A 12,614-nucleotide genomic window follows, 5' to 3' on the forward strand; every position below is an offset into this window, starting at 1 on the left:
GCCCTCCGGCGCATAATGCAAGGGGACTGGGAGCACTGCCTAGCCGCATTTCTCCTAGCCCAGCCCAGCACCCCCAGCACAACGACTGGCCAAAGCCCAGTGGAACTATTCATGGGCTGGTGCCTCACAAAAGACTGGACCGCCTTCACCCCAACAGGGCTGAGGATGAGGCAGTAGTGGGGAAAAGTAGGGACCCCTGGACCTTCTGGCCCTGGGACATAGTGTACTTCGGGGCGGGCACAGCATGGGTACCCACCACGGTCACCAGAGCGACCAGCCCCGTGTTGTATGAGGTGCTAACACAGGGGGGGGGGCAAAGCTGGCACCGCCACTGCTATGGCGATGATTGGGGGGACGACGACTGGGAAGAGGGCTGGACTGAGGAATCCCAAGGGGACAGCTGGGAGGGGAGGCCTGTAGAGCTGGAGGAGCAGGCAAGGGAGGCAGAACTAGTTAGCCCAGAGGTGACCCCCGAGGCCGAGCGCCCACAGGAACCAGAACCACGACTGTGTGGACCGATGGAACCCGAACAAAGAGCCCCGTTGCAGCAGCCAGCCCCAGAACAAGAGTCAGAACCAGAAACCTATACCGAGGGACATCCCAGACCACAGCGCATATGTAGGTGACCGGCATACTTCTACGACTACGGATGCTAACCACCTGCACATGATGGAAACTTAGAGGGGAGGGGTGTTATGTACTAAGCTTGGATCCTAGAACAATAGGCAGAATGCAACAATGTGATTGGCCTGCAGGAGCAGCCCAATCAGGCTCCAGGAGGGAAGCATAATCAGCCAATCAGATGGGACCCATTGTGTAAATACTGTATATAAACCCAGAGGTTGTGGGGAGGGAACTCACTCACTGTTTTACCAGCTGCCATAAAAAGCATTCAATCACTACGTGACCCCAGGTATATTTCATAAACAAAAAAAGGGTGCTGCAATCCTAATGATAGTTTCTTGGATGCAAGTCTTGACACAGAAGAGGAAGCCTATGGGAGCCTGATTACGTCGTTGCTTCCACAACTGCATTGAAAGGTAGGCAGGTTAAGTCTCAAACTACCCGGTCAAGGTTACCACCCCCTTCCTCCTCAGATAGGAGGAAATTCTGGGATATAAAAAAAAATCGCTTATAAAGGGACTTGCAGACTGTGTGCCCTGCACTTGTCAGCTGCTTCTCCTACTCCAGGGATCAGCACAGTCTGCTGTCGGACACGACTAAACAACAACAACATGATGTGAAAAGGCTGGGTAGGGAAGGGGATAATCGGAGATTTCTGACCACAGCAGAAAAACGCAACCCTTAGACTGAGCTCCCGGGCCCACAAAAGTCTATCTGCTTTTGGATCGGGGGAAAAGAAAACCTTAGAGCGGATCAAAATGGTGTCTGCTGCAGGCAGGTGCAAAAATAAAACCCCGCTGAAAAGACCAAAAGCCGGCACAGCGAGGACCCGCTTTGCAATATTAGGGTCGCCCCTAAGAAAGCACCTGCTTCCGTGCGCGGGGCGGGGCCGGTCAAATCCAGGCCGCCGCCGCCGCCCCCTCCCTCCCTCGGGCGCGAGCAGCGGAGGAGTGAACTTTCTCCTCTCCGCCCCTCGGGCGAGAGACGAGGAGGGGCCGGGAAGGGGCGGAGCTCCCGCTATAAAAGAGCCCTCGGGGGAGGAGGGAGGCGCGCCCTTGTTTCCTGCTGCTGCTGTTGTCGAGAGAGCAAGTCGCAGTTTTCTCTTTCCGGAAGGCAGCAAGCGGGTGATCGCGTGAAACGAAGTCGCAGCCATGCGGGAGATCGTGCACATGCAAGCCGGCCAGTGCGGGAATCAGATTGGAGCCAAGGTATCATGGGAAAGCGGGGGCGAGGGGATCTGGTGGGGGGGATCTATTGTGGAGACCAGCCGTGTCGTTTCCTTTTCTTGCGTCTCCGATGAAAGGCATTAATCGCCACCTAAGAATTAAGCTGAAGGATTGGGGGGGGGGGGCAGAGCACTAGGAAAAATATCCCCGGAGTTATGTCTACGCATAGCTGTCAACTCCCCCCCCCCCTTTTAAAGGGAAATTCCCTTATTCCGAATAGGATTCCTCGCAAGAAAAGGGAAAAGTTGACAGCTGTGCGTCCACGATGCGTCTCCTCTTTCGTAAAGCCTCGGATGCGACGACCATCTTTGCCTGTCGCAACATAGGGCAGATCTTGCGGGAAACAATAAAGGCCTTCGCTTTCGGTCGGGGCCAGATCCGTCTCACACAGTGTTAGTAATCCAGTTATTACGGCAAGCTTTTAGGTTGCCTCGCCCCTCTGCAGAGGATGCAGTCTGGATTTGGAGCAGCGTTCAAGCTGGTTGGGTGCGTGCGTAATGGTGCAAAGCCGGAAGCCAATTGGCTTCTTTCTTTGTTCAACAAGTCCCTCCCCTCTTCCCCCACCAGTATGTCCATCCGTGAAATCTAACATCCTGCCTTCCTATGCCCTGTTGGCATTGCTTTGTGTGAAGGGAATCTGTCTCGTCATGGCGCAGAGGATCATGTGCTTGCAGTATGGTGGCCAAGGTGTGGCCGCGGCAGCTGCACGTGTTTAGTCATGCTTCCTCGTCGCACTTGCTAAATCGCTCTGCAAAATTACCATTTCAGTTCTGGGAGGTCATCAGCGACGAGCACGGCATTGACCCGACAGGCAGCTACCATGGAGACAGTGACCTGCAGCTTGAGAGGATCAACGTCTACTACAATGAAGCTGCCGGTAAAAATGGAGTGCTTGTCTTTTTAAGGAAGTGCTTCTAACTGCCTCCGGAAATAAGTCCCTTGCCCATTTACAGAAATCTTGATTGATAGATTGCACGGCTTCCAACTAATTAAATCTGCAGATAAACACACAGTTCTTGCAAAGAGCCTTTTTTATTTTTATAAACAGATGTTCTTCCTATTTTGGTGTCCAGCCCCACCTTAGAAGAATTTCCTTCTGTGTGAGGGGAGTAAAAAGAATTTCTTTGTTCTAAGATGCAGCCTGCCTGCCTGCCAGAAGCTCCCTAATTATGTGTTTTCAAACTAAAAATACAGACTTGGGAAGAAGAAGAAAAATGCACACCTGGCCAGTAAACTGGGGTTGTATTAAAGTATTTAAAATTTATCTTAATCTGTCTGGGGTGGGGACTGAAAAGGTATTAAAGTAATGAAAACAGGTTTTTTGCGGGGGTGGGGATGGCACTGAAATTGTTGCTTCTGGATTTCGAAGGTTATTTATGATTTCTGTAATTGAAAATGAATAACCTTGTAATAATAAAGCTTTGCAGACAAAACTTTCCATGGGTACCTATTAAGTACAGGTGGGGAAATGACTCTGGCTGCTGTGGTACACACATGTACACGCACACACAGGCCAACCTTGACAGGTGAGCAGGACGTACCACCTGCCAATCACCGGGTGTCAGGTGATGATAATAATAATTTATTATACCCTACCCATCTGGCTGTATTTCCCCAGCCACTCTGGACGGCTGTCAGCAGAACATTAGAAACATGGTTAAAGATCAAATATTAAAAACTTTACTAAACAGGGTTGCTTTCAGATGTCTTCTAAAAGATACACTGCTACCTCTACATAATCACACCTCTGGTTGCGTATCTTTCAGGATGCGAACACGGCAAACCTGGAAGTATTTTTTCTGGGTTTCGCCATGCATGCATGCGCAAAAGCAGCACGTTGGGTTGAGATATAAAATTCTTTCCTGAGTAACGCTGCGGCTTGCCAGGAGCCCAGCAGACTGCAGATAATTTAATGAGGTCACTGCATTCATAAATCTTTTGTTCTCCCTGCAGGCAACAAGTATGTCCCCCGTGCCATCCTTGTGGACTTGGAGCCTGGCACAATGGATTCTGTCCGGTCTGGACCATTTGGACAGATCTTTCGGCCTGACAATTTCGTCTTTGGTATGTAATATTTTTTTCGGTGACTGTAGTCTCTGTTCTTGACAGGTACTCCAAAAAGTATCTTGAAGCAGCTGCTGGATTCCTCATACCTATTCATTCCAAATGTTCTGCGAATATTATCCCTATGCAAAACAGCTGACTTCTGCCTGTCCTGGGAGACACTTGAATTCAACTATGAGGAATGTTTCACTAATCCTATACATTCTCCCCGTAACATTTGATCATGTACTGAAACAAGGGTAAGGCTAGTTATGCTAGGTGGCAGATCTCCAGGTATACGCAATAGGTGATATGGTACAACGATCTCTCCTTCCTCTGAGCCAATTTCATCATCTCCTTCCCTCAAATTGCCAAAGGTATGATAGCTCATGATATTTGATCCAATGTACTTTTTCGGAGCTGGGTCTTTAAACACTATATAGTCATACCTCGGTTTGAATGTGCTTCGGGTTGAGTGCGTTCGTGTTGTGCTCCGCAGCAACCCGGAAGTAAAGGGGCGTGTTACTTCCGGATTTCGCCGCTCGTGCATGCGCAGGCGCTCAAAATGACGTCATGCGCAGAAGCGGCAAAACGCGACGTGCAGACCCATCGCTTGTTACATTTGCTTTAGGATGCGAACGGGGCTCCGGAACGGATCCTGTTCGCATCCCGAGGTACCACTGTATTTGAGAACCAGAGGAAAGTAAACCGGTTTTGTAGTCTGGGTCTGGACATGGCTTATAAGAGGAACAGTTGGACCAGATCATGATGCCATTAGCAGATAGAAATCAATAGTTGCCAATTTGTTTCTGTATCCTTGTCTTTTTGCTTCTAGGCCAGAGTGGTGCTGGGAATAACTGGGCCAAGGGCCACTACACGGAGGGAGCTGAGCTGGTGGACTCTGTGCTGGATGTGGTAAGGAAGGAGTCGGAGAACTGCGACTGCTTGCAGGGCTTCCAGTTGACCCATTCCCTGGGAGGCGGCACGGGCTCCGGACTGGGGACACTCCTCATCAGCAAGATCCGGGAGGAGTATCCTGACAGGATCATGAACACGTTCAGCGTGATGCCGTCCCCTAAGGTGTCGGACACAGTGGTGGAGCCCTACAATGCCACATTGTCCGTTCACCAGCTGGTGGAGAACACGGATGAAACCTACTGTATTGACAATGAGGCCTTGTATGATATCTGCTTCCGCACACTCAAACTCACCACTCCGACGTACGGGGACCTCAACCACTTGGTGTCGGCCACCATGAGCGGCGTCACCACCTGCCTGCGGTTCCCTGGCCAACTGAATGCCGACCTCCGCAAGCTGGCAGTCAACATGGTGCCATTCCCTCGCCTGCATTTCTTCATGCCCGGCTTTGCTCCCCTCACGAGCCGCGGAAGCCAGCAGTACCGGGCCGTGTCGGTGCCAGAACTGACCCAGCAATTGTTTGATTCCAAGAACATGATGGCGGCCTGTGACCCACGCCACGGGCGCTACCTGACGGTGGCGGCTATTTTCCGAGGCAGAATGTCCATGAAGGAAGTGGATGAGCAGATGCTCAACGTCCAGAACAAGAACAGCAGCTACTTTGTCGAGTGGATCCCCAACAACGTGAAGACGGCCGTGTGTGACATCCCTCCGCGAGGCCTCAAGATGTCCGCCACCTTCATTGGCAACAGCACGGCCATCCAGGAGCTGTTCAAGAGGATCTCTGAGCAGTTCACGGCCATGTTCCGCCGAAAGGCCTTCCTGCACTGGTACACCGGAGAGGGCATGGATGAGATGGAGTTCACGGAGGCCGAGAGCAACATGAATGACCTGGTCTCCGAATACCAGCAATATCAAGACGCCACAGCAGACGAGCAAGGAGAGTTTGAGGAGGAAGGCGAGGAGGACGAGGCTTAGGATGGCGGTGTTTAGGGGCAAGTGTTTTGGGGCACAGTCTGTTCAGCTCTGCTGCTGCATGCTTTTTCAGTTCAACTTGGTGCTTTCACTGTTGATTTCCCTCATTGCCGAAACCCTTTGATTTGGAAGCACTTTTATAGGTCGTGAAAACATTTCAACATAATAATGAAAAGTGGGTGCTCTCCACACTTTAAATTGGGGCTGAAAGTAAACTTTGTAACTTTTTCCCTCTAAGAATATACGTCCTTCCTTGTTTAGACAACTGTTGTCCTTCAGCTGTATGTGTAAAGCTATTGATCACACCATTGTACTGCAGCTGTTTTATAAAAATTATAAATTTATATACATTGTAAACTTATATAAATTTATAATTATTATAAATTTTTGCAGAGGTTACTTATATCATAATTGATCTGAAATAAAGACTTCTCTGCTGCTCCATAGACAAGGAAGCTTAACTACACATTCCATATTGAAAATTCAGGAATCTAGAAATAGTAGTTTGGATCCCATTGATTAACAACCTGAGAACACCTCTACACAATTTGTAAAATATTTAGATCATTATGCTCTCCTTGGGGTGCTAAAACTATGTTAAAAGATAATGTTGATTGTCAGGCTTCTTGGTGCCTTTCCTAATTGAGCGACGAGAGACCTGTGGTCTTCCAGATGTTGTTGGATTCCAACTCCCATCAGCCCCAGGGAGAATGGCGAGTGGGAGTTTTAGTCCAACATCACTTGGAAGCTCACAGAATCCACATCCCTATTTAAGGAAGCTGGAGTATACTCTGAAGACAATGGCAAGAAACATGTTTTCAACATTGTCATCATAAGTCTAAAGCCTAAATTGTCCTGACATTAAGGAGTACTGTTGTCCATTGAAAGTAAGTTGCTACTCTAACCCTAATTGATGCAACAAGAATTACAGTACAAATTTCATTTTTCCTACAGATGGTCCCTCAATAGAGGTGGTGTCTAAGTAACTGGTCTAACACTACTCAATTTAGGAACTGCACTCCATGTTCATTAGTGAGGAATTGTTTTCTTTTGTAATTAATTTGCTCCAAGTTTTTTTATACATATATATAAAAAAATCCTAATCACACTCATCTTCAATGAGGAGAGTCAAGACCTCAGCCTAAAACCAATTTCTTGAAGGTATGGTAAATGATTATCATAATTACAGGAAAACAAGATTGGGCCTGTGCCTCTGAAGCTTCATGAGAACGCAGAAGATTGCAGCCAGTGATGGTAAGACTTGAGGTTGTCCTTCAGATCACTACATGCACCTGAAACCTTGGAGGAGTGGCTGCTGAGAATATAATTTGTTGAGACAACGTGTGGAACCAAGGAAGAGTCGAGACCTATCCTTTCACTCTCCACAGACAAGAGTTTTCCTTCATGTTGTTCTGCTGCTGCAGGGTAAAAAAGAAAGACAGACATGGGTTCCTTTACCACCTTCCTAGGACTGGGACAGGAACCTATTTTTCTGCATTCCCTGGGGCAGGCATGTCCAACTTCCAAGAGACTGTGATGTACTCCAACTATTAAACTGGCAGTGATTTACCCATTGGATTAACCAAAGTTGTTGAGCTATTTTTTCTTTTTGGGCGATCAATCAGGATCACGCGATCGACCAGGGATTCCCCGTAATGGACCAGTTGGACATGCCTGCCCTAAGGAATAATGGGGGTGGATGGGACGTGTTTCCCAAACTTGGGTCTCCAGATGCTCTTGGACTACAACTCCCATTATCCCTAGCTAGCATAATCTGTGGTCTGAAATGATATTTGTAGACCAAAAACAACTGGTGATCCATGTTTGGGAAACCCTGTACTAAATGAACCAATGCCTTATTCAGGGTGGAATTTGGAAAACATGGTAGTAAAGGACTGAAACAAAGCTTTCTAAATGAGAGTTAATAAACTAGCCCTTTTGGCCTATGCTTGTTCTTCTTTAAAGCAGCTAAACACTCCCAAGCCCCCTGAAATATATATATATATTTCAATGCTAATAGCCCTGGCCATAACAAAAACATCTTACTTCACCTTGTGTGGGTTGTTTGGAGGTGGCTGACCAAACTCTGCTGGGTTATTTATTCCTAAAATCTATTCATTTTTTTACCCCAGAACTTGAATTCTCATCCCAATAGCTCCCTTGCGAGGAAGATGTCTGGGATTCTTTAGCTGTGGTTCCTGCATTTTAGGGGGTTGGACTAGATGACCCTTTGCCTCCCTTCCAACTCCTCCAGTTCTACAACTCTTTGGTTTTGTCAAGCCCAGCATCTGAAGTACTGGTGACATGCGTACATTTACTGAACATCTTGTAAAGGAAATCAACTTTGTAAAATGCGGGGGAGAGAGAGCAGTGGCACCACTTTTAATGGGGTATTTTAATCTGGAGCATCCGTATAGGAGTTAGGTTCCCCTTGCCCCAATTCCCTTAAAGCGTTTCTAATCTAAAGCAATACCATGTTTGGAATCCTGTGATCAACAGGCCTCACACCTGCAATCCATGAAACTGAGTGTACTAGTGTTCATGCTGGTCTTTTCAACAGTCTACACGGGATCACTCTAGGTGATACACAGTCAAGAACCACTGCTCCATCTCCTCAGGTCCTTATCTTTTCCTTCAAAGTACCACATTTCATCATCCCTGGGAAAACATTTTGAATATAAACATTTTGCCCTCTTTCAACCATCAGGAGGGCCAGAGTGAAATATAAAATACATAAGTAGTAACAAAAAACTATGACACGTTTCCCCTGGTTTAGTACTCCATTCTTAAGAACTAAGCAATACAGTGGTACCTTGGTTTTAGAAGAGCTTAGTTTATGAACAACTTGGAAATAGAATGCTGAAAGCCTAGAAGGTGGGAGTAGGTTAGTTTCTCACAACACATGATTAAAACCTGCTCTTTTTCTTAACGAAGGGGGTTATGATTTTTGTGGAGGAAGATGCCCTTGCCGCCTCATGGATGCCCACAGATCTCCAGAACATTAACCTTGCATGCATCGCGCAATGAGGCACAAGATGTGGAATGGTGCTGCGGAGCCACATCTCTGTGTGTGTCCCTGATGTTCAGACATTAAGTGCGGGTGTCTTCAAAGAAAGCTGATGTGCATAGCCTTTCCTTGGTAGATGCAATGAGGTGATTGTGCCTTGGTACACACGGGAAATAAAGTTGCACACCACACCAAGCGAAAGTTGCAAAAATATAAGCTGGCTTTCAAGGTATGGTCTCTTGGGCAGAAGGGACATCTGGGTGATCTCTCGAAGGAACCTTTCATCTCCTGGCAATTTCAGCAAACAAAAAGTAACAAATCATTAAAATCGAACAGCTCATTAAAGAGCTCTCTATAAGCACTAAAATAGTTTGTTGTTCAACAGGACTCCATGGCCTTAAAATAAACACAGAGAGGTATGTTTCCATTTTTTGTAATTTAAGTTTGAAAATGCAGGGAATTAGAAAGCTAAAAAGCAGATGGGATAAAATGGAGGGTGGGAGAAGATCCAAAGGAGGAAGAATGGCAGTTCAAGATGATGGGAGTATGCAGAACCAGTGGGTCTAACCAGCAGAATAGGAGAATTATGGGGAAATAATTGTAAACAAGTGAAAACGCTAGCAGGATTGAGGTAAATTCAACAGTAAAAATCATGCTGAGGTAATATTTAAAGTGGGGCGCGCGATTTAGATGGTTAGAATAGGATATGCAGTAATGATGGGAAACTTAAAAGAACCATGGGAGCTGAAGAAGGGAAGCCAATGATTGCATTATTTTATTGGAGAAAGCATAATTGTGGAAAATAAACTTTCAATAAAAAATATTTTTAAAGAGAAAGCAGATGTGGTAAGTAAAACCAAGGCGATATGACTTATATGTACAACCCTTTAAATATGCCTCTTTGAGCTCTTAAACTAGGCATGTTGGCTGACAGAATCATAAATAGCCAAGAAAAAGAAGAAATGCAGCTAAGTACTGTTGCCCATCACCCCAATCGCCAAGAGGTGTGAGAGTCCAGGGATTTCAGACGCTTCCCCAGAGTCCAGGTTTCTTACTGGAAATGAGGCACAGCAGAGACTGTGGTGTCTCTTGTGGGATATATCATCACTGAAGCCGTCAACTACAACATTTCCTGTTGCCTAGAGTGGACACACAGGAGAATGTTGCTCCAGACAGGGAGGACTTCCTGTCATACCTGCTTTGGAGCCCCGCCCCCCAAGTGTGACCAGGTAGATTGGCGTGACCCTAGCAGACTCTACAAAAGGGCTAGTCATGCAGCCATCTTCCCTCCCCCCCCCCATTTTCTCCTTTTGGACTCCTCTTCTGGCTCTTAGCCAGCACATGGCTCATCCTTACAGAGGATGGAAGCCACAAGGTAGATAGTCTGAGGCCTAGCTCAGACTGCTTTTCTCTACAAATGTAACTGTAACCACAAGATAAAGCCTGCCTTCAGAATACTACTGTGAACTGAATGTAAGTAAACTTTACTCTTGCTTCTAAACAAGACTGTCATTTTGTTATTATTTTAGGAGGGAAATAAAAGGGGAAAATTGCCAGGAACAATCCAGGCTGGAGAAGCCAGACTGGACTGCTTAACTTAAATAGTTCTAACAAATCATCAACTTGCTTCCAGGAACCTGCAAGGGAATGTGCTCTGCTGCTTACTCATTAGCGTGAGTGAGGAGGGATAATACTTAATCAATATATCCTCTCCTACTTTCCTCAACATTCCCACACCTTTATCTACACATATATACAACCTGAGCATATGATTAACACACAAAAGGGTCTTGCTTCTCCCATAGCTGCAGCCTTGGATTCGAGCAGAAATCAGCCACGGCTCCCTGACTCTCTGCTTGCTGTTTTTTCTCCAGTTTCTCGCTCACATCAAAGCCAGCTCTCAAACTCCAGCTTTGTCTTCAAATTCACTCTGAGTTGAAGGAGGGGCCCTTTCTATTTGCCTTCTGACATAGAGCTCCCTCTCTTTGCTTCCCTAATAATAATAATAATAATAATAATTTATTATTTATACCCCGCCCATCTGGCTGAGTTTCCCCAGCCACTCTGGGCGGCTCCCAATCAGTATTAAAAACAATACAGCATTACATATTAAAAACATCCCTAAACAGGGCTGCCTTAAGATGTCTTCTGAACGTCAGGTAATTCTTTATCTCTTTGACATCTGATGGGAGGGCGTTCCACAGGGCGGGCGCCACTACCGAGAAGGCCCTCTGTCTGGTTCCCTGTAACCTCACTTCTCGCAATGAGGGAACCGCCAGAAGGCCCTCGGCGCTGGATCTCAGTGTCCGGGCTGAACGATGGGGGTGGAGACGCTCCTTCAGGTATACAGGACCGAGGCCGTTTAGGGCTTTAAAGGTCAGCACCAACACTTTGAATTGTGCTCGGAAACGTACTGGGAGCCAATGCAGATCTCTCAGAACCGGTGTTATGTGGTCCCGGCGGCCACTCCCAGTTACCAGTCTAGCTGCCGCATTCTGGATTAATTGCAGTTTCCGGGTCACCTTCAAAGGTAGCCCCACTAATGGCTCGTTACCTTCCCTTTGTTCTCTAAATGGCTCATCTCCCAGGCGATTACCTGATCAGGAAACTGGCCCGGCTTATTTTTTTAACATTTACTGGATCCAGGAATTTAGGGCAATCTGGTCCCCACAAACTCATAACACCATGTTCTGTCCAGAGGCCCCAAGGAATATGCTGCTAGAAATGGCCATGATCATAGATGCACATGAACTAGCACTCTGCTCACACCTGCATGGAACTAAGAGTATGAGAGAGGGAAGGAAGAAACAATGGCAATGGGGAGACAGCACGCTACACAACAAAAAAGAAAGGCAGTCATACAACAGGTGTGTTCCAAAATCTCTACTAGTCCCTAGACATGTTACTCTCTGGGCTCAAAACTCCCCACTGAGAGTCCCACTCAGTCACAACCAAAGGTGAAAAGACCAAGCACCCCACATTAGTAAACAAAAAAAGGGGTCTACAATCCTAATGATAGTTTCTTGGATGGAAGTCTTGACACAGAAGAGGAAGGCTATGGGAGCCTGATTTCGTCATTGCTTCCACAACTGCATTGAAATGTAGGCAGGTGAAGTCTCAAACTTGCTGGTCAAGGTTGCCAACTCCCTTCCTCCTCACAGATAGGAGCGAATTCTGGGATATACAAGAATTCGCTTATAAAGGGACTTGGGAGACTGTGTGCCCTGCACTTGTCAACCAAATCCCCCTCAAGTTATCGGGGAAACAGCTGCTTTTCCTACTCCACAGCCTGCTCTTTTCTCACTCTTTCATCAGAGTAGTATGAACCAGCAGCTAGGCATTTCCCCGGCAGCGTGAGTCGTTTCTTAACAATCCCACATTCCTTTATAGCCGGCGATGCCCACGCATTGGATGAAGCAGGATGTGAAAGGGCTGGGTGGGGGAGGGAAAAATCGGAGATTTCTGACCGCAGCAGAAAAACGCAACCCTAAGACTGAGCTCCCGGGCCCACAACAGTCTCTCTGGGGGAAAGAAAACCTTCGAGCGCATCAAAATGGTGTCTGCTGCAGGCAGGTGCAAAAATAAAACCCCCGCTGAAAAGACCAAAAGCCGGCACAGCGAGGCGAGGACCCGCTTTGCAGTATTAGGGTCGCCCCTAAGATACCACCTGCTTGCGTGCGCGGGGCGAGGTCGGTCAAATGCAGGCAGCCGCCGCCCCGCGCCCTCCCTCCCTCCGTCCCTCCCTCGGGCGCGAGCAGCGGAGGCGGGAGCGAGAGACAAGGAGGCTTCTAGGTGCCTTTAGCCCCGCCCTGCGCCCGGCC

General features: G+C 47.4%; 1 protein-coding gene across 1 annotated transcript; it reads left to right on the forward strand.

The window, feature by feature from the left end:
* The first annotated feature begins 1,650 nt into the window (after positions 1-1,650).
* LOC309373765 (tubulin beta-1 chain-like) lies at positions 1,651-7,732 on the forward strand. Its single transcript, XM_081918270.1, has 4 exons — positions 1,651-1,832; positions 2,619-2,727; positions 3,804-3,914; positions 4,729-7,732. The coding sequence occupies exons 1-4, from the start codon at positions 1,776-1,778 to the stop codon at positions 5,787-5,789; spliced, it is 1,338 nt and encodes a 445-aa protein (XP_081774396.1). The 5' UTR covers positions 1,651-1,775; the 3' UTR covers positions 5,790-7,732.
* Positions 7,733-12,614: the final 4,882 nt, after the last annotated feature.

Source organism: Podarcis melisellensis (assembly GCF_964234715.1).
Source record: "Podarcis melisellensis genome assembly, chromosome: 7".
Classification (NCBI taxonomy): Eukaryota; Metazoa; Chordata; class Lepidosauria; order Squamata; family Lacertidae; genus Podarcis; species Podarcis melisellensis.

Excerpts from the sequence above, each read along its gene's own strand:
- LOC309373765 (XM_081918270.1), top strand. The coding sequence starts at position 1,776 with ATGCGGGAGATCGTGCACATGCAAGCCGGCCAGTGCGGGAATCAGATT. Across the intron at positions 1,833-2,618 it reads GGAATCAGATTGGAGCCAAG|TTCTGGGAGGTCATCAGCGA; the intron begins GTATCATGGGAA and ends TTACCATTTCAG. Across the intron at positions 3,915-4,728 it reads GCCTGACAATTTCGTCTTTG|GCCAGAGTGGTGCTGGGAAT; the intron begins GTATGTAATATT and ends TTTTGCTTCTAG.